Source organism: Tamandua tetradactyla, chromosome 4 (genome assembly GCF_023851605.1).
Source record: "Tamandua tetradactyla isolate mTamTet1 chromosome 4, mTamTet1.pri, whole genome shotgun sequence".
Taxonomy (NCBI): Eukaryota; Metazoa; Chordata; class Mammalia; order Pilosa; family Myrmecophagidae; genus Tamandua; species Tamandua tetradactyla.
The window spans coordinates 24,904,709-24,927,531 of NC_135330.1; the positions used below are offsets into that span (position 1 = coordinate 24,904,709).

General features: G+C 38.1%; 1 protein-coding gene across 9 annotated transcripts in view; it reads left to right on the forward strand.

Moving 5' to 3' along the window:
- Positions 1–19,433, forward strand: part of MROH9 (maestro heat like repeat family member 9) — a 114,629-nt gene extending 95,196 nt beyond the window's left edge. For 4 of the 9 annotated variants that reach the window (XM_077155744.1, XM_077155746.1, XM_077155745.1 and 1 more), the window contains 2 exons: positions 9,381–9,443; positions 10,917–11,391. In XM_077155744.1, coding sequence (XP_077011859.1) covers positions 9,381–9,443; positions 10,917–11,182 — 329 coding nt within the window. In that variant the 3' untranslated portion in view covers positions 11,183–11,391. Of the gene's footprint in view, positions 1–9,380; positions 9,444–10,916; positions 11,412–18,572; positions 18,739–19,262 lie in introns of those variants that run through there. The other 5 variants (XR_013173448.1, XR_013173447.1, XM_077155749.1 and 2 more) reach the window with 5 other exon arrangements.
- The last annotated feature ends 3,390 nt before the right edge of the window (positions 19,434–22,823 follow it).

The window sequence follows — 22,823 nt, forward strand, 5'->3', positions numbered from 1 at the left end:
GATTTTTAGTTAAGGTGTGGCTCAACTGAATGAGCGTGAGTCTTAATCTGAATTAATGGAGGCCTTATAAAGAGGATTTAGAGAATCGCCACAAGAGAAGACCAAGGCCATCACCTGGTGACAGGTGACACTATCACCAGAATGCCATCAACACAAGAAAAAAATGTCTTACCTACACCTTGATTGGAACTCCTGGCCTCTAAAACCATGAGCCAATAAATGCTAGCTGCTGAAGCCAAAATGGTTTGTGATGTTTGTGATAGCAACTCGGGCAAACTAAGACAACACCTTAGAGAAATTCTTGCATAGTTAGACCAGGAGACATATGCAAGAAAATTCACTTGAATATCACTTTTAATATAAAAAGGTAGAAATAATCTAACTTTCTTCATACGTAGAATGGAAATGTAAATTACCATATGGCAACACATTGAAACATTAGATATCAGAGAAGTAAAATTCTATACTGCTACTCATCAAGACAGATGAATACCAAGAACTTAAAGTTACATGGAAAAAAAGACAAAAAATATATATATCATTTGGGAGAAATTGAATTATGCCCCCCACAAAAGCCATATTCAGGTCCATCCCCTGGTCCTGTAGATATGGGCAAGTAGGACCTTATTAGTTAAGTTGTGCCCAAACTGAATAAGTTCTTATGAGGAGAGGAAATTAGACACAGAAGGAGAAGCCATGGGGAGCAGCCAGAAGCTAGAAGTCAATGGAACCCAGAAAAGAAAGGAAAAGATGCCACCATGTGCATGGTCATGTGGTGGAAAAGTCAAGGACCAAGTATCTCTGGCAGCCAGATCCAGAGTGCCATTGTTTTCTGGGAGAAACCATCACCTTGTTGATGCCTCAACTTTGGACTTCTAATCACAAAACAATGAGCCAATAAATTGTTCAAGCCAACCCATTGTATGGTATTTGTTTTAACAACTAGCAAACTGATATACCATTAATATAAAGATAAAAGAAGGTGTAATTAAAAGGTAAATTATTTGGAAATTTATATTAACTTGCTGGAAAACTGTGTCTAAACTCAGGAATATGCTAATACAAAATCCAATATAATATTACCTGGGAGGAGGGGTAAGGGAAACAGATTCATTTATAGAATAATACATAACAAGCCTAAAAATCACTGGTTTATTCTATTTCTTAAGCTTATGGCTGGGTACATGAATGTTCAATTTATTATCATTCTTTTGAATGTACTCATTTGTATCTGTTATACTCTTTTAAATTATGCTAACTTAAAAATGAATAAACTTCCTATATAAACTAACTAGCTCATTAGAAAATACTGTGGAAAGAAAGAGTCCATTTGCAACAGATAAAAAAAGAAAGAACAAGGGAAGGAAAGAAAGCAGAAGGGAGGGAGGGAAGGAAGGGAGGAAGAGGAGAAAGAGGAGGAGGAGAGGGAGGTGAGAAAGAAATCAGAAAGTAAAGGAGGGAGGGAGAAAAGAAAGAGAGGGAAGGGAGAAATAAAGAAGGAAGAAAGAGAGGAAAACTTAAAAATGCATGCAATATTCTTATGATGAAAACTTGAAAGCACTACTGAAAGATACAAAGAAAATATGAATAAATAAAAAGGCATATCCTATTTTGGGAAGAAAGAATCAAAATAAAAATATTTCTAAATTCTTTCCTAAATGAATCCATTAGTGGCATGAGATGTTAATTAAAATATCAATAGGATCTTTTTTCAAAACTGACATGATGATTCTAAAATTAATATAAGAAAGTTCACTTGCAAGAAATTTCAACTAAAATGAATAGTGAAAGAAGACCAGTCCTACTAAGTATTAATATAGTGACAGTAAAGTTAAAATCACTAGAATAGGGCGGGCCACAGTGGCTCAATGACAGAGTTCTCACCTGCCATGCCGGAGACCCAGGTTCGATTCCCAGTGCCTGCCTATGCAAAAAAAAAAAAAAAAAAATCATTGAAATAGAATAGACAGATACATTGAAATAGAATAGACAGATAAATAGAGAAAGATACCATCCAGAACCCAAACACATGCAATATTTTTAAAACTGAATCATTGATTTTAATTAACAGTAATAAAAATAAGGAGTATTCCTTAAATGATCTGGGGACTCCTGGTGAACCACATGCCATTTAAAAAATTTATTCCTATCTCACTTCTATTCTAAATAAATTTCAGATGTCAAAGGTTTAAATGCGAAAAGTAAAAACAAAATAATGATTAAAATTAGATAAAATCGTATCTGACCTTTCTAAGTGAAGGTCAATGTCCAGAAACCACAAAGATAAGATTGATACATTAACTTTTGTAAAAATAAATATCAAACTTCTTGCAAGGCAAAACCATTATAAAAAAAAGTCAAAAGCTAAAATAGGATGAGATATCTACAACACATGTGACAGATAAAATGTTCATTTTTAATGTATAAAGAATCCTTCAAAATGCTTAAGAAGACATAAACAATCCAAGAGAATTGGGCAAAGGATGTGAAAAAAAAAGATTCATTTGGCTTTTAAACATAGTTTCACAACTTCACTCAAAAAGTGATGAAAAAAAAGTGATGCAAATTCAAGTGATGAAATATCATTTCAACCTATCAAATTAACGAAGATTGAAAAGTATCATACTACATACAGTTTTTACCAGACTGCATGGAAGTGAGCAATCACACACAATCCTGGAGAGTGTAAATGATTATAATTTCTAAGGGAAATTCGGTAATATCCATCAAAATGTGAAATGCACAATATTTTGATTCAGCAGATGACTCTTGAGAGAACTTAACTCTTTAAGCATTTGCACACATGAAACACATTTTCTGTGTACATAACTATTTATTGCATCATTGTCACCAGCTTCACAATGCTATCTATACTTAACACGTGAGTTTTATTCTTATTTGTGAGTCTGGATCAAGTCCAGCATTTCAAAGATGTTCTACCCATGGAGAAACAAACAAAACAAAAATATAGGGCAAGAGGTGTGTTTTCCACCTGAGTCTGCCCCATTTTACAGTGTTTTCTTCAAAGTCCCAACAACCAATGAGTAGTCTTACTCCTAATAGCCAGAACTGTCACAGGACCACCCTCTATTGCAAGAGATTCTTGGAAATATGTTTTTTTAAAAGCGCCTATGTAAATAAGGATTTGTTTGGGCAGGAAGAAGGGGACAGTAATATTGGACTGGCAGCTAGCAGTGTCTGTCACGATTGCCAACATTTAAAATTTGAAGGACTTCACATAAGTATCGGGATTTCCAGTTTTTTCTTGAAAAAAAGGAAGATTGTGCTACACTGAATCTGAATTTCTGCCCAGTAGCAACTGAGCAGAGCTCAACATCCTGCAGTTTTGGCATGCAATTGTCTGTATGTGTCTGTATGTTTAGTTCACTTATAATATTATTAATGTTCTCTGTTTCCTTATTGATCCTCTCTATATAGAATAAATAAATATTCTATTTACTGATGAGAGTGGTGTACTGAAATCTCCATCTATTATTGTAGAGATGCCTATTTCTCCCTCAATTTTGCCAGCATTAGCCCCATGTATTTTGAGGCACCATAGTTGCCACATAAATATTTATGATTGTTATTTCTTCTTGGCAAATTGCCCTTTTATTAGTATATAACATCCTTCTTTGTCTCTTATAACAGTTTTTGCATTTAAAGTCTATTTTGTCTGATATTTGAATGGCTACTCCCAGCTCTTTTTTGGTGGCTGTTTGCATGGAATTTTTTTCCCAACATTTCACTTTCAACTTATTTGTGTTTTTGTGTCTAAGATGAGTCTTCTGTAGACAGCATATAATTAGATCCATTCTGACAATCTGTGTCTTTTAATTGGGGAGTTTAATCCATTAACAGTCAATGTTCTTACTGAATAGGCAATACTTACTTCAAACATTTTATCCTCTGGTTTTTATATGGCATATCTTGTTTTTGTCTCTCTTTTTACCCTTTACGTTACCCTTACTGATAGTTTTCTTTTTTACACTGTATTCCAATCCTCTCTCTCTCGTCTCTTCCTTTTAGCCTGCAGGACTCTTTAGCATTTCTTAAAAGTCAGGTCTCTTGTTGATGAACTCTCTCAGTTTCTGCTTATCAGTAAATATTTTGAGCTCTTCCTTATTTTTGAAGGAAGTTTTGCTGGAAAAAGAATTCTCAACTGTGAGTTTTTCTCTTTCACTATCTTAAATATATCATACAGTGTCTTCTTGCTTCTTTGGTTTCTGTGGAGAAATCAGCACAGTTTTGTTGTGGTTCTCTCGTTTGTGACAAATCACTTTCCTCTTGCTGCTTTCAGGAGTCCTTTTATCTTTAGAATTTGACATTGTGATTAGCATGTTTCTCAGAGTAGGTCTATTTAGGCTGTTTAGAGTCTGTTGCACTTTTTGGACATCTACCTTTATGCCTTCCATAAGAGTTGGGAAATATTCAGCCATTATTTCCTCAAATATTCTTTCATCCCCCTTTCCCTTCACTTCTCCTTCTGTGATGCCTATGATTCATATGTTTATTTTCTTCATGCTGTGCTTCGTCTTAAGACCCTGTTAGATTTTTTCCATCATTTTCTCTATCTGTTCTTTTGCTTGTATGATTTCAATTGTCCGGTCTTTTAATTCATTAATTCTTTCTTCCACCTGTTCAAATCTGCTGTTGTATGTCTCTAGTATATTTTTAATCTCTCCTTTATGCCTTTCATTCCCATAGTTTCTGTTATGTTTCTTTTTATAGTTTCAAATTCTTCTTTATGCTTACCCATTGTCTTCTTGATACCTTTATCTCTTTAATCATATTTTCATTCATCTCCTGGCATTGATTTAGGAGATCCATTTAACATCTTTGATTAGTTGCTCCAAATTAAGTGTTTCCTACAAAGTTTTAATTTGTTCCTTTGAAAACTGGGCCATAGTTTCCAGTTTTCTAGTCTGGCTTATAACTTTTTGCTGATGCCTAGGCATCTGACTATCTTGAAAAGTTTACTCTGAAAATCATTTTCCCTCTCTCACCTAAGATTTTGTTGTTGATTGTCTTTGTATTAAGGCTCTTTTTTGACACTTGCTTCCATTTATTCTAGACCTTTAGAATTTCTCATGTTTACCTGATCATATTTTTTTCCCAGCTCTTCTTCAATTGTACCACATATCTGATTTTTGCCCAGGATATGTGGTACAATTTTTAAGATTGTGCTATTTGTGCTACTGTTTCACCCCCAGAAGAATGCTTTGTTTTCCTTGTTCTTTCTCCTGGAATTTTGATTTGTTCTGTTTGTTTTTGTTTTGCCTCTACAGTTTTTTTTAACACTACTGTTGCTGCTTCTAGCTGCTTTTGCCTGGAGATAAAATTCTGGGAGTAGGTCACTCCAGAGAGAATTTTCCCAAGTCAGTATTTCTCAGCCATAATAAGGCCAGGAAACCACAAAGGTTTTCACATTGCCTCCAGAGATCCCTGGGGAGAGAGGGAGGAAAGACACCCAAAAGCCTTTTTGATGGCTCTCCAAGCTGTACTTTCCTGGCCTGCCCCACAAATGGTGTCTTTTAGCTGACTATTTCCAGTAGTCCTAAGGAGGCACTGTGTTTTTGAACCTCCACTGCCTCAGTATTAGGTGTGGAGTGAAACAATAGTTGCAGCTAGTCTGGGGTGCATTGAAGCAGTATCTCAGAGCTGGGAGCCAGTGATCCAAATTGGCTAATCAAAAGCCATGATCAGTACATACCCCTATTCTTGGGAAAGAAATTTTCTGCCTGCAGCAGCCAGGTTCTGGACCCCAAGGTGGTTGGTTATGAGAATGGGACATGGGCACTGGTAACTGCTGCAGAGCAAGCTAGTCACAGTTCTTTGCTGCAGTTTCTCAGCCTCTGCCTCCCACTCTTCCCTGGAGGCTGTACAGTGTTCTTCCGGCCTCCGGAGCCCCAAACAGAAATGTCTGAACTGTTTCAGACAGCTGCTGCCTGTTTCCTAGCTGTTTGGGAGAAAAGAGTGAGTCCTGGATTGCTCTCCTCTGCCATCTTCCCCAGAAGTTCTCTCTTCTCAGTTTTTCATACAATATTTGAAATTTAATAAAAAATAGCCAGACATAGGAAAGCTTTTTTTTAATTACCAGAAGAAACCTTACAATAAAAATGAATCCAGGATATACTTAAGAAAGAGCTGAAAAGAAAATTAGATATGTCAGAATAACATATCCAGCCCCAAGATCAAGGCTTACAGAAAAAAAAAAAAAAAGGAAAATCCAGAAAAGAGCATAAGATCAACTGAGATGGTTTAAAGGTCTAGTTGACATATTTCAGAAATAGAAAGTGGAGAGAATTAGGAAGAATAAACATTTAAAGAGATAATAGCATTTCTGCTTAGGACTTTCTATTTGAAATTATAATTTCATCTCCCCTTGTTAGAATCCTTAAAATCTTTGGACTCCCTAAACTCAGAGACAGATTTTGGGCTGATCGGTCATCTGATCTCCTGCTTCGTGTCAAGTATTAAACTTTCTCTCTCTTTGAAACCTCAATGTCTAATAATTGGTCATTTGAGAACACAGGTTAAAGAATCCACCACTGTGTCTGGTAACAATTTGGCAACTCTGGTGAGACCTTAAGGTCCTAAGAAGTAAGGAGGCTGTCTGCAAGGTTTGGGGGCCCCAGTAAAACAGGTAAGCATGGTAACCGAGCCTTTTTGTGACAACTAGATGTTGCTAAGAGGCTCAGCATCCAGGTTTTTGTCTGTTTTGCCAGCACTCCAAGCGCTTTTTGATGCCTTAGAAGTTTCAGAGAGAACTCATTTCCAGCTCCAAGTCTGGACATCTGACTGGTTCCCTGGAATTTTAAGTATCTGTTTGACACCTGAGACTTGTTTTAGCTCTGCATCACTGAAAAGTCAGCATTACTCCACACAGCAATTGTTTAAAAACTGAAAAAGAGATCAGACTCTGGTGAGAGATGTGACTGAAACTGATCTGGTGAAAACTAAGAGACTTAAAGCCTCCAGATTTTCCCAATGGAAGATAAGCTCTGAAACCCAGAAATATCAGGGTCTTCAAGAATAACCCCCAGCTTCACCCCTCTGCCCTTTAATGAGAACACCCATTTTCAGCCATGAAGAAATTAGAAGAGTCATTGCACAGATATCCCTCATGATTGAGAGAAAATTAACAAATTAGAGGGAAGATATTGTAACCAAGAAGTTAGAATTTAAGGGATGATTATAACTACTAAATCATTGTATAAATATTCCTTTATCTCTCTTTCTGGTATATTAAAGTAGAAATATCTGAACTCTCTGAACAATAATTCAGCTGCCCTGATATCTGATAATGATTGTAAAACCCTTTATCATGTGCCTTTGTGATTGTAAGAGCTGTTACTCCCTTTATCCAGTCTGTTTAAAAAAGTGACTTATAGGAGCAAAGGTCCTAAAGCTAATAAAGAACTGGAGCCAGCCATTAACTAGTTTCAGCCCTTTACATTTATAAATTGTATCAGCTAGACTCTGCCACTGAAATACCTCTACCTCCCCTTCTTTCAGCTTACATTTTTTTCTATTCAAATAACTCTGTCTCCTTTCTTTCCCATCTGTACTTTTGAAATAACTCTGTCCCCCTTTCTACTTAGAATTTACTATGTGAAATGGCAATGACTTCATCTCCCCTTGTTAGAATCGATAAAAAGTTTGACCCACCTAAACTCAAAGAGACAGATTTTGGGCTGATGGGCCATCTGATCTCTAGCTTTCCACTTACCAATAGCCAAGATTATTTGAAGAACCACAAAATTGAAGAAATTATATTGCTGGATAACAAGATAAATTTTATGTTAAGGCAGTGTGGTAGCAGCATAATGATTGAGAGACAGAATGGAGTCAAGACACTGACCCACAAATACATGAATACAATTTATAATATAGTAACCCTGAGAAGCAGTAGGGAAAGGACACTTTTCTCACTTAATGGGTCAATTATACAGCTAAATGAAAATATCTTGACTCCTACTTCATGTCCTATAATTTAAGTTGGATTGTAAATTGAAGTGTGAAAGTTAAAACAATAAAGCTTCTAGAATTAAGAATGGGAGAATATCCTTATGACCTTGAGGCAGGCAGAGATTTCCTAATACTCCAAAATTCACTAACATCAATGCAAAGATAAATTGGACTACATTAATATTAAGATGAACACTTTTGTTTATTTAAACACCGATACAACTGGAAAAATTTAGTCATGGAATAGCAGCAGATATTTGTAAGGCATATAATACTTTAAAAGATGAATATCCAGACTAAAGAAGGCTTAATAATAAACGAAAGACAACTCATTGTAAAAACAAGCAAGAGACTTACCTGAGTAGACACATCACAAAAGATAATATACAAATGATCAATAAATACACAAAAGTTTCATTAATCATCACAATAATGTACATTGAAACCATTATGTGAAACTATGACCACTCCCATGAGAATGACTGAAAAGAAAATGACTAACAATATCAACTGTTGGATAATGTGTAGATAAATGGAAATGTTCATCATGCAAGGCTGATGGGAGTGAAAATTGGTTCAACCACTTTGGGAAACTGGCTTAACCACTAAAGGGAAACATAAGTGTACCCCCATTACCCAATAAATCCACTTCTAGTTATATACCAAACAATGCACACAAATATATACCAAAATTCATATGCAAGAAATGTCCGTGATAACATCAATATTTGTTATGGCCCCAAATTGGGAACAACCTAACAACAAAATGTATAAAAAATAGTGCATTCATAAGATTGAATACCATGTACCAGAGACCAGCAAACCCTTTCTGTATATGCCTAGGTAGTAAAGGTTACGCTTTGAGTGCCACATGGTCTCTGTTGCAACTATTCAACTCTGCTAAATAGTGAGAAAGCAGTTGGTGGGTGAATGAGTGAATTAGCTTGGCTCTGTTTCAGGAGCACTTTACTTGCTAAACCCTGCCATGTAACAAGGGAAATTGCTGCTACATGCAAGAACATAGATGAATCATACAAACATCATGTTGATCAAAAGAAGCCACACACAAAGGAATCCATTCAGAAGGGTGTAGGGGAAATTGGGGGGGGGCATAAGGAAAGCTTCTGGGATGCTAGTAATACTCTATTGAATGACCTCGGTGGTAGTTAGTGTGTGAACTTTTTGGTCACTCACTGAGCTGCACAATTATGTTTTGCACATTTATACACATATATACTTCAATAAAAGTTTTTATTAAAAAAACAATAATCATTTGAAAGCACTAAAAGATACCAAGGATTATCTATAAATGCTTTGCTTTGAATAAAGCAAAGAAGGTGGCCAGATAATATGTGAATATATATTTTGGTAACGTTTTATGAGTGTCTTTAATTTTACTTTGTACATAGGATACTTGGCAAAATTCAGTGGCCATTTACTACACAGAGCTGAACTTGAATTCATGCTTGATGGTAAGTGTTGAAGTTATGATGAAGTTTTATGCATAGGCCTAAACCTTCATTATTTGTGATTCTTGTCACATATGAGTTCTATGATTACGCTGGGGGATGAGAAGATTTAGTAATGAGTAAGAAGGTAAGGGGAGATCAATGAAAGGAATGGGTTAAGGGGCATTTTCTTTTTCTCTTACCATCTCTTGCTCTTTCACTCTCTCCATCTGTTCCTTTCATTAGTCTGAACCTAGCTATCTTCCCAGAGCCTGTAGGAATGACAGCAATTTAAGGATTCTTTCATTCATTCATCCCCTACATAAATGTGGATCCACACTATATCCACACACTAGATACTGTGTGCCAGTGCTAGACACTGGGGATATAGCAGCAAACAAAACAAGTACCTTGGGTGGGCCACAAAGGCTCAGCAGGCAGAGTTCTTGCGTGCCGTGCCAGAGACCCAGAGTTCGCTTCCCGGTGCTGCCCATGCAAAAAAAAAAAACAAAAAAAAACAAGTACCTTCCCTCAGGAAACTTATACCTTTCACAGATAGCAATGTACATTTGCAGTAAAGGTAATTAAAAAAGATAATGTATATTCTATCAAAATGTTTGGGCCTCCAGCATTTCTCTCTCAAACCACTGTCTATTGGCCTACCAGGATTACAATTACAAACAGTTGAGTAGAAAATAGAGTGGCTACCTTCCTTTGTTTTACATTTGTTTGTTCATTAATTCAGTCATTCAACATAAAGTTTTCGACTGCCTACTAAATGCCAGACAGTGTAATTATCCCTCTTTCTCTTTTAGAATCTTTTTCTTTTTTCTTTCCTCCTCCTTCTGCCCCTCTTACTCCTTCTCTCTGTTTTATAAACACCCTCTTTTTTCTTTTCATTTTTATTAAGAAAATAATAATTAACCTTAATCTCACTATCCAGAAATATGATAGAGTATAAGTGTATTGCATATTTATTTTAAAAAGAGAACCATATTTGTTATAACTTTTTTACTTACTCATATATATAAACAACTTCCCACATCAAGAAATATGGGTCTACATCATCATGTTAATGTGTGTAGTATTTTATTTAATTAACATCTTAACTTAGTAGAAGCAGTCTCTTAGAGATGATTATTTCAATTGATTCCAGCTTTATTATTATTATTATTGAACAATATATGAATGTTGCTTTTTATGAATTTATGCTTATGCTACTTAGTAGAGTGCTCAGCACATAATAAGCACTCAGTAAATTTTTAGTGGATATTTTCATAGGGATAGTATGTTGGATGGGGATATTGTAATATTTAATTGAGTCTGGTGGGGATAGAGAATAAAAGTTCCTGATGCCGTTAGTCAAAGTAGCAGGATGGGGTGAGGCTGGTGAGGGTGACAGCGGCTCTACGAAAGGTGGCAGAGCTAGTGAGGGTTAGAGCCTTTAGAGCCGTGAGAGATTGATGCCTTGAACTAAGGACCCTTCTGCTGTTTCAGCTGTAGACAGAATGAGGTGGGATGCAAACCCTCTGATCGGGGAGTTGGTAGAAAAAACCTACGAGCTTTTACAGGAAACGGCCTATGGATTGACCACCTCTGATGTTAAACAAAGTTTCCGAAAACTATGTAAGCACTTCTATTTCAAAAAAATGAAGCCTATTTATAATTATTGTGCCATGGACCTGAAAGACAGTCTTGAGGAGATTAAAGAAACCAAGAGTGATAAGGAAGGCCTCAAGGAGAAGAATTTTGAAGAGATTTAGTAAAGCTGTGCGAAGGAGCAGACCCCAGAAAAGAAATGATTTTTCTTTCCCTCTTGTTGATGTGAACTTGTTTGTTGATGTGTTTCTGAAGGATGTTAGAAGATTTTACTGTCCTGGCTTCATTCTCTATTCAAATGGGATTCTGAGAAACCTGTTGCCTATGTATGACTGACAGCGATCGGAAGCTCTCCTTCAACAAATCCATTAATAAAACCGAAATTCCATGTAAGCAAAGTATTGATGGGTGTTCTTGGAACTTGGAACTTGAGTCAGTCAATAAACATCTGATGGGCACCATCTAAATGCCATCCCTGTGCTGGGCAGTGCAGACATGTGGGTGGTATAGACAAATCCCAGTCTCGTGACACCCAGTGCAGTCATTTCTATCTTGTTGTGAGGAATACTGCCTAGGAGAGAGTTCACAAGGAGGAGATGGAACTTGAAAGGTGAAGGGATAGAGGGAAATATATTCTAGGTGCACTGAGGCTAAAATGGGTTCGGGGAAAGCTGGGAGTTTGTTGTGGATAGGACTATGGGTAAGGAGAGAAGGACAGGGAGAGCTGAGGCCTGAGGGGAAGGTTGTGCTGTGCTAATTGGCTTAAAACATTTTAAAATGAAAATTGGGTATCCAACCATTGCCCATCAGGATCAAGTCAAACACTCTGTCCTGGAGGATGAAAGCATTTCCTTGATCATGCTTGATTTAAGGCTGCAGGCTCATCTTTCACTTTTCCCCCTGACCTTTCTCTCACCCCGCATCCTTACCTTACCGTAAGCCAATCCATCAACATCCAATTACTTGTAGTTAGATGAAAACCCGCTTCCTCTCTTGGTTCAGGTGTCATGGCTTTGTAATGTGTCCACCTGCAGTTCACATACATTTTCACTTATTTACTGGTTCACCTCACTCGTGTGAGGCACCAGCCACTCCAGCTTCCCGTGGATCCTCCTTCAGCTTCTCTGACTTTTGGGTCAGGTGTGAGTTTAGTTCTATTGACATAGGACACCCATGTCACTCACGGTAGAGGCAGTAAGTGACTGGTAGGGGGATCAACTTGAGTTTGAGGGTTACTTCCCTGTTCTTGCACACCCCACTTTGCATCTGTCTTCCTTTCCCAACTGCCTGCCCTGCAGATTTCAAGCTCCAGTAGATGTGATAAAAACAGTCTAACAGAGACTTTTAAACCAATGCTCACAATTGTATAAGGACAAATCCTTGGTTCTGATTTCCTACTTGGCTTTGATATGTATCAGATGCATTTGCTGACCCCCTTTGATCAAGTTAGATAGGTATTGCTTATTCTTATGCTTTCCCTTAGCATCCTCTGCTTACACAACTCATTTTATTTATGAGATCATAGTAAAATTACCTATTTACTTGTTGTATGGTCAATTTCATATGTCAGTTGACCATAGGCTATGATGCCCAGTTGTTTTGTTGAAGAAGCACTGGTCTGCTTATTACTGTGAGGGTATTTTATAGATGGATTTGCATCTATAATCAGTTGATTGCATCTACGGCTGATTGCATCTACAATCAATAAAGGAGATTACTCTCAGTTATCTGGGGAGTCTCCTCATCCAGTCAATTGAATGTCTTAAAAGACAAAACTGAGGATTTCAGAAATCACAGAGAAGAATTTCTGCCTCAGTTTCAATCAGGTAACTTCCCCTAGGGAATTCAGATTCAACTCAGTATCACCTTTATGGTAGCTGCCCCACTAGCAAGATTCAGATTCCAGCATGTAGTCTACCCTAAAAATTTGAACTTGCCAGCACCTACTGTCACATAAACCCATTCCTTGTAATCAATTTCTTAATATCTATCTATCTATCCATCTATAGATAAAGATATATAATCTATTGGTTTTGTTTCTCTGTGGAACCCTGATAAATACGCTTGTCTTTGTGCCCTCACAAATTGAAATGTATTGAAAAACTTGGTTGTTTACTCTGGAATGCCAATGCCTGGCACACAGTGCATGTCCAATGAATATATGCTACATGAATAAGATGCTAACAGGCCTATTACCCTCCTGCTTCAATAAACCTTTTCAAATATCTATGAATGCTACTTAATAATAGAAGTGGCGAAAAAATGAATGGTTTTAACTTAACACTTAAATCATTGTACATTACCTGATGTCTCAGATCTCACATTTCAAAATCTGGGCACATTTCCTTTCCTACCTGCTAAACTAGCAGGATGATTAGTGTAATAGGTTGGATAGTGGCCCCTTCAAAAATGTCCAGTATTAAGCCCAGGAACATGTTAATAGGTTAGTTTACATGCCAAAGTAACTTTACCTATGTAATTAAGAATCTGGAGATGGGGAGATTATCCTGGATTTTCTGGGTGGGCCCAATGTAATCATAAAGGTCTAAATAAAAGGGAAGTCAGAGAGGAGAGAGGTTTTTGAAGATGCCACACTGCTGGCTTTGAAGATGGAAGAAGGAGACTTTGAACCCAGAAATGCAAAGAATGCAGCTCTAGAAGCTGGAAAAGACAAGGAAACAGATTCTCCTCTGGAGAATGACACCTTGATTTCTGCAGCGTGAAACCCATTTCAGACTTCTGATCTCCAGAACTTTAAGATAAGTTTGTGTTCTATGAGACCATTACATTTGCACTAATTTGACACAGTAGCAATAGGAATCTAATATATCTAGATTACTACAAAATGGAACAATCAAACCAAACCTCTCACCACCACCCCCAGAAAAAAAAAAAATACAAAGATCTTTATAGTGATCCTTTATGGGAATTTTGAGGTATCTGAAATTTCCATGGATATTTATTGATAATTGCATTAGACATGTTCTTCATCGTCTTTTAAGCTGCCCCACTAGCAGAATTCAGTTTTTCTCCCTCATCCTCATCCCTTACGGTAACCTCCTTCATCATTTCCTGGTTCCTTTTTCCTCTTTCTACCTCCCATGCCTTTTTTCACCCTGATTTCCCCAGGATCTCTGCATTGCTTTCACTTTATTTTGTGGAAACCTCAGGTCTCCACAGGTTCCAACTCCAGGCTGTACACCTAGATCCTCCATATGTTCTCAAAGCACAAGGACACGCTTTCAGCAGATTCCTCCTTCTGGAGGAGACACTTTGGTTATAAATAGCAAATTTCTCCTTGACACATGACTATGTTATTCACATTTGTGAAGGTTTACAATTAGCGTTTTGTTTTTAGGGGTAAGATGGAACTCGTTCAGATGATCTTTGAGGCCATGCAGGACCTGCACCTGCATCGTTTGCACTTCATGTAACACCCACCGTCCTTTACTCCCTGCACCTCGGAGGTTCTGGTCTGCTCAACTCTTCCATGCCACAGCATGCATTAGAGGTTTCACCATGTTCTTCTTACGCCTGAAAGACTCTTCTTTCCCCTCACCTAATCAGTCTTCCCTGTCTTTCAAAATCCAACTCAAAAGCTATTTCTGCAAGGAAACGTCTCTGACTCCTACATTGCTTTGTAGCACTGTTATGATTAGGTTAATGTGTCAACTTGGCCAAGTAATGGTGCCCAGTTGTCTGGTCAAGCAAACACTGAACTAAGCATTACTGCAAGGACATTTTGTAGCTGATTAGTAAATGAAAAGGCTGGTTTATTAAATCATCAGCCTTGGATTGGGGAGACCCTGGTCACCACCCCACTGTTCTGAAGGAGTTGAACATGTGCCCTGAAGATGGCAGACATGTTACCCAGATGCTTGAGGAGGGTAAAGCTGAGAACAAGGTGGTCTCCCTGATGTTCCCCAATGTTGCAACCCTCTTCCTTGTGTAAGTCCTTGGAAAGGGTGGGACTGCTGCTCTCTCAAGCCCTGAGAATGAAATGTCATTCTATAAATGACTCTCAGACTTTGAAATCTAATGGAGTATGCCCTGCAGATTTTTGGAATTGTTTGTGTCCAGTGACCCCTGTTTTCCTTTTAATTTCTGTCTATGGAAATGAGGATGACTGTCCCTCCATTGTATATTGGAAGCAGATAACTTGTTCTGAGTTCCACAGGCCACAGCCAGAGGAGAATTTTGCCTTAGGACAGACCATGCCATGATTCTGATGGAAGCTTTATACTATTTTTTTATCTTGTATTGTATTTGTATTGTTACTGAAGTGATTTAGGCTTTTGTAATATTGTGATGGAATGAATGTATTTTGCATTTGGAAAGAACATGTCTTTTGTTAGCAGAGGGTAGAATGTGCTGATTTAAAACTGTTATGTACCCCCAGAAAAGCCATGTTTTCTAAATCTAATCTTGTCGGGGAAGACCTATTAGTAAGTGGGTCTTTTAGATTAGGTTGTTTACATGAAAATGTGATGTGTCCAGTTGTAAGTGAGAACTTTTAACTACATTGTTTCCATGGAGAGATGACCTGCCTATTAAAAAGGTGGGTTTTATCTGCTTACTGGAGTCCTATGAAAGAGGGGCATTTTGGAGAGAACGCAGACATTTAGAGCTGCAGAAGGAATATGCCCCAGGAAACACCAGAAGGACCCACAGAAGCTGAGGGCCATTTGAAAAAACCAGAAGCTGGGAGAAAAGGGCTAGCAGATGTTGGCATGTGCCTTCCCATGTGACACAACCCCAGATGTGCTTGGCCTTTCTTGATGGGGGTATCCTCTTGCTGATGCCATAATTTGGACATTTTCATGGCCTTAGAATTATAATCTATAACTTAATAAATCCCCTTCATAGAAGCCAATCCATTTTTAGTATTTTGCATACTAGCAGCTTTAGAAAACAAAAACAAGTACTTCACACAATAACTAGAAAAAGTAATTGTGGAACAAATTAATGGAAAAAGTAATTCAATTTATAATTAGTCACCTATATCCTGAGCCCAATACTAAAATGTAGGCTTCATGAGACCACAAATTGTATCTGCTTAGTTCACACCTATCTCCCAGTGCCTTGCACACAGTAGTGTTTAATACATATTTGTGGCATGAGTGAATACATGACCAGATTTTCCAACAGTGGGTGGCCAGATATGTCAGTATGAATATTTACAAGGGAAGAGTCAGCCTTAGCTTGATTGGGCATATTGTTGTGGTCCATGGAATAGGAAAATGAGACTAGCATTGGTGGTCAACCTAGTGCATGATAAGCTTTCCATGTGGTTGCGTCATTTATCCACACAATAAGCCAAGAAAAAAGAAGTATTTTGACTCATTTTGTAGTTTAGGCAGTGGCATAGACTCTACTGGCTTTGACATCTATGTTGCTGGAAAGAATGTGAGTTATTATCAGGAGTGATATCTGATCTCCATTTTATGCAATAAAAACAAGTATCTTCTCACTGAGAGGCCTTCCCTAACTCTCAGTGTGTTCCCACAGCATGCTCTGAATTGAGGAGACATGAGTTTGAGTCTTGGGGTCTCTGCTCACTAGCTGGTAATTCATTTCATTTCTGATTTTCTTTCTGTGAAGTGGAGTTAAAGTTTCCCACATACTGCACAGGGTTGTTGAGAAGCTTTAATGGAATAATCATACAAGAACAGTTTATAAAATATTGTGTTGTATAAAAATAAGGCAATGGGCAGTGGGTCAATTGGCAGACTAGCCAATCCTCTAGTCTGTCTTCTTGACTTTTACTATTACTGGACTATTACTGGAAGCCTCTCATATGAAGAGGTGTTCTCTCCATGTGCCTTCCCTCCAGACCCTAGCTATTCAAGTTGCAAAGATGAAGAGAATCTCTAGGCCTTACACAGCAGAGCTCTCTCAGATGGTTGAGCCTTTTCAGTTAGCATCCACTTGATTCTTAGTTCATCAGTAGGAGTCCTATACTATTCACATAATATCTCCAGCAAAAATATAGGCCACATTATTCTCCTGATAAAACTTTTTTAGTGAATCTTTATTGCTCTCAGGATAAAATTTTAACTCCTTAGTATGGCACACTGCTTTAGTTTTCTAGGTGCCAGAATGTGATATACCAGAAACAGAACGGTTTTTAAACAGGGGAATTTAATAAGTTGCAAGTTTACAGTTCTAAGGTCTTGAAATTGTCCAAGTTAAAGTAAGTCTATAGAAATGTCCAATTTAAAGCATCCAGGAAAGGATACCTTGATTCAAGTAGGCAGATGATACTCAGGGTTTCTCTCTCAACTGGAAACGCATGTGCAAACATGGTGACGTCTGTTAGCTTTCTCTCCAGGCTTCTTGTTTCATGAAGTTCACTCAGGGGCATTTTCCTTCTACATCTCCAAATGTCTCTGGCTGCATGGGCTCTTGTTGGTCTCATGGTTCTCTCATGGCTCTCAAGCTTTTTCCAAAACACTTTTTTTAAAGGATTCCAGTAAACTAATCAAGACCCACCTGGAATGGGTGGAGTCACGCCTCCCTCTAATTAAAGGTTAATACTCACAATTGGGTGTGTCACATCTCCGTGGGGATAATCTATTCAATTTCCCAACCTACAGTGCTGAATAGGGAGTAAAAGAAACAGCTGCTTCAACAAAATGGATCAGGATTAAAATACAGCTTTTTGAGCAGGCCACAGTGCTTTAGTAGGCAGAGTTCTCACCTGCCATGCCAGAGACCTGGGTTTTATTCCCGGTGCCTGCCCAAACAACAACAAAAAAGTGTTGGGGGGGGCTTTTTTAGGGTACATAATCATTTCAAACTGGCATACATGCCTTTCATCTTGTGGTCTTGTTACCTTTCTATTATCACCAGATTCACTCTTATCATCTACTCTCTTAAAACAATTTGCAGTTACCAAAATGCAATGATGAAGAGCAAAACTTTGAAATCAGATAGTCTGGATTCCATCACTTGCTAGCTGAATGGTTGAGGGCTGGATGTGTCATACCTTCATGTTTTGGTTTTCTCCTCTAAAATGGTGATGATAATTGTTACAACCCTTAGAGCTGTTTTGAGAATTAAACGAGAAAATAGGTACAGAGTTCTTAAACTCATCATCTAATCGTTAATAAATCAGTGCTATCATTAGTATTACTTGTTATATTATTATGCCTGCCTCTGGATATTTTTAATGCTGGAATACTCTCTCACAACCCTCCCCTTCCTCTCCCTGCTCATTATAATGATATCAAGAACTCCCATTTATCACGGGCTTACTAATTTCTAGGTACTGTCCAATGAACTTTCAACATAGTATCTGCGTGTTTTATTTGTTATTATTACACTATTCCCCTTTTACAGATGTAAGAACTAAGGCCCGGAAAAAACAAGTGGTTTCATCCCTGCTTGATCTGACTCCATGCTCCTTCTTCACTAATTCCACTTGGTTTGGGCATCCAATTAATTCTTCAACTCTTCCTGACACCCGTCTCTGAATTTCTGAGGCTAGGAGACCCTACCCTTCCATACACATCACAATACTTACTACAGTATATTTTCATTGCCCATTTTCAGGTCTGCTTCTCCCCTAGATGAGAGCTCCTTGAGAAAAAGACTCTTTCTCATCCATTTTTGTGCTCTCAATGGAGCACCTGGTTTAATGAAAGAGTGAATGAAGAATAAATTAATGAAGCAAACTATGAGACCTGAGAAGAGGGTTCAGTCAAAGGAATAGGAATTTGTAAGTAGCAACCATCACCCTGAAATCACTAAGATGGCATGATGCCAGAAACTCCTGCTGACCAGACATACCTGGGCTATATCTTAAGACCTGGAATTGGCATCTGGGATAGGGAAGCATGTTAGGGTGATTCCAATACATCTTCTACCTTGGCATGCAGTCTTCTGTGAATTTTCCAGGACTTCCCAGATTTGAAGAAAAACTGACAAGTTTTAGTAAGCTAGTCACTGCACAAGTTATTCACATAAATTTTACCCACGGCAATTCTCACAATAACATGTTGAGGCGAACTTATTATCCAAGGGTTGACAATGAAGAAAGTCTGCTGTAAGATTTGACTAAGGACAGAGAATTAGGCAAGCAGCACAGGATTCACAGGCAGCTCTGCTTCCCACAGGATGTGGCCGGGGTTTCTCTGGCCTCTTCCTCTAGCACTGAGACATATTTTCCCCAAGAACCTAAACTGCAAAGGTACCTGGTGTTTTAGATAATCATGGGATTCTCAGGAAAATATTCTCTTACAGAATCTCCATCAATAAATGTTGACTGACAGATAAATGGATAACCAAAATACAGTAAATTCATACAAGGTAACCTGACTAAGCCATCCAAAGGACTGAAGCACTTATTCATAGCACACCAGGGATGAACCTCAAACCCCTCAAAAACATTATGTTAAGTGAAGGAAGTGAAATAAACCAGACATAAAAGGTCATATATTGAATGATTCTATTTATCTGAAATACACAGAATATGCAAATCCAGAGAAACAGAAAGCAAATTTTCGTGGTTGCCAGGAGCCGGGAGGGAGGACAGGAAATGGCATGTGGCTGCTTTGTGTGTACATGTTTCTTTTGGGGGTGATGAAAACGTTCTGGAACTGAATGGAAGTTATGTCTGTACAAACTATGTATGTACTAAATGCCACTGACTTGTATGCTTTAAAATGGTTAATTTAGGGTGTATACATTTTACCTCAACAATAAAAAAGAATCCTAGATAACAGCCATTTCTGCCTGAATGCTGAGAAGACAGGCCCAGCCTGCCCAGCCTGTTATCATCCCCCATCCAGGATCCTGGGGTTGGTTTTAGCCTCTGCTGGAATGCGCATCACTCCCACTCTGCCAGAGATGGCCATGCCCCATGAGAACCTTCCTTATTATGCAACTTTAGATACACTTAAATTAGAAGGAAAGTATCTATAATTAGGGTTTATCTGATCATAGCATCCTTCTGAGGCCAAAAGAGTATAAGCCGGTGAATTTACTTTGTGAACAGCATCATTCTGCAAGTCACTGAGGACCTCAGGGCCAAACCCGTGAGTAACTTACTTCCCCAAGCTGTGGACACACTCTAGAGAATGGTTCGTCTATCAAGCTATGCCTTTCATAGCAACTGAAATACCATCTTTTCCAAGGAGGGGAGAGAAAGTATAACTTTGGAACATGGGCTTCAGTGGTGGCAACATATATGAGGCAGTTTGTATTCTGCTCCATTTTTTTATAGTGCTGAAAATGAATCCATCTAGGGAAGCTTTGATTTTATTAAGGTAATTAAGCACTTTAATAATAACATTTGTGAGCGACAGTGAGTGGCTGACACTTAGCAATTTCTTTTTCTCTTTCTGGTACATAGGAAGGTGAGTTTTCCTAGCCTCCTTTGCAGTTAGGTTGGCCAAGGGACTGACTAGTTCTGACCAACCAAATGTGAGTGGCAGTGATAAATGTCACTTCTGTGTCTAAGTGGTTAACTACCAAGCATGGCTTCCTCTTGGTTGCTTTTCCTCTTTTGCATCAAAGATCATTTCTTGAAGGTCGTGGCATCACAAGATGAAAGGCAGCCAGCCAGATCCTTGGATCAATACTTCCCAGAATGTCCAGCCAACAAAAGACTGTTATATGAGCAAAAGATTACATTAAGATGTAAGCTATTGTTATGGTGTGCTTTGTGTCCCTCCAAAAGTTATGTAAATTCAAGTCCTAACCCTTGGTTCTGGGGTTGCAACCCTATTTTGTAATAGGATCTTTGAAGGTATAATTAGTTAAGATGAGACCAAACTGGATTAAGAGCAACCCTAATCCAGGGTGACTAGTGTCCTTATAAGAAGAGGAAATTTGGATACAGTCAGAAAAAGAGACAGCCACCTGACAAAGGGACAGATTGGGTTATGTTGCCATTAGCCAAGGCGCATCAAGGATTTCTGGCCACCTAAAAAAGCCAAGAGAGAGGTATGGAACTGATTCTCCCTTTTCAGTTCCATGAGAAGCATGGCCCTGCTGACACCTTAACTTTGAACATCTAGCCTCAAGACCTGTGAAACCATAAATGTCTGTTGTTTAAACTGACTACTGTCTAGTACTTTGTTACAGCAAACTTCAAAAACTAAGATAGCTGTTGAATTTCAGGATTTGTATGTTCCCATACTGTAGCCTAATACATTCTAATATAACATTTAATGTGAAAGTCATATATATGGGAAAATTGTTACATGTGACGGCTTCTCTATGACTCAAACAATGGATTATTTGAGACATACGTTTTCAAAATTGATATTGATCAAAAATCTTTATATTTCCCTCTCATTGCATTGCACCCTCAATATACAAACATTCACTCAGTGTTTCCTTAAAATCTCTGCATTTCAATTTTTCATTTTGAATATTTTATTCCCCTTAGCAAATTATCAACCAGCTTTCAAAAAGTATGCAAAGTGAGAATTCTCAAACTTTTAAAAATTATATGTCAGTTATCTTGATAAAATTCTTTCTTTGGGCAAACAGCAAATTTCAGTGTTCTGCAGAGCAAATAATAGTCATCCAAGTATCTCTCTTCAGAGATTCTAATTAATCACAATTATTTATATCTTTAACTCATCAATCTGCAATTAAAATATTTTTGTTTAACCATCTTCTAGACTAGTGTCTCTTTGTCACAAACATGTTGTCAATGTATTTACTTTCAGTATTATTTAAAAATGGCCCTTTTTCTTTTATTTCCTTTATTGAATGTTTCCAAATATTCTCGTGAAAGGAGATGGATGTGAACTGTTAGCTAGAACCTTAGTTGAGGCTGTTAGCCAGAACTACACTTGCCCTCTCCATGTGTTCTGGGCTTCCTCATAGCAAAATGTCTGTATTCCAAGAGCAAATATCCCTAGAAAGTCAGGAGGGCACTGACTGTATCACTTTCTATGACTGTCCAAAGTTAGCCAAACTGCGACGTTTGAGGGCACAGTCCCCAAGATTGTCCTCATTTCTGTCACCAATTGCAAGTGCAAAGCATTCCCAAAATTACCCTCAATGTTGATAATTCTCTATGATGACTCAGAACTCACTGAAAGGTACTATATTCACGGTGATGGTTTATTACAGGAAAAGGACACAGATTAAAATCAGGCAAAAGAAGAAACACATAGGGTGGAGTCTCAAATGTGCAACTTCTCTTGTTCTCTCCCCACAAAGTCAGGTTACATTACTCTCCGTATCTGTGTGTGTGGTATACTCATGGAACATTGCCAACCATGAAAGCTCACCAAGCCTCAATATTTAGAGTTTTCACTAGGGTTCCATTACAAAGGCCTAACTGTCAGCCTCCAGCTTGACCCAAAACCTCCACCCTGAATCACATGGTTGGTCTTTCTGGCAGAAGCCAGGCCCCACTCTAAGGTTATCGGGTATGGTCATGGCCCTCAAATATTAAGTATGGTCAGTCTCTGTTTGTTCCCCAGACAAAGACACTCCTATCAGGTCTGACATTGCTTACCTCCCAGAAGCCAAGGCCAAAGGCCAGACTTCTATTTGGGAAAGGCCAAATTTTTTCCTATGCAGTGATCTTTCCTTGGAAATTCTTAAGTGTCACTTCTGCTGTAGACATAAACCAACAGATGTTTGCAGAAGGGTTCCATAGATTCTGTAGGATGGCATGGATTGGCTCATACAATGGGAGAATCGTCAGAGTAAGATGGTAAGAAGAAATGGGAGATTAGAGATATTACTATACCTATTTTTGGAGAATACTGTCTGCTTCAGTCCCACAGTTTGAATTTTCAGAGTTAAGAAAGCCAGCTGCTTCTGTACCTCAAGTGG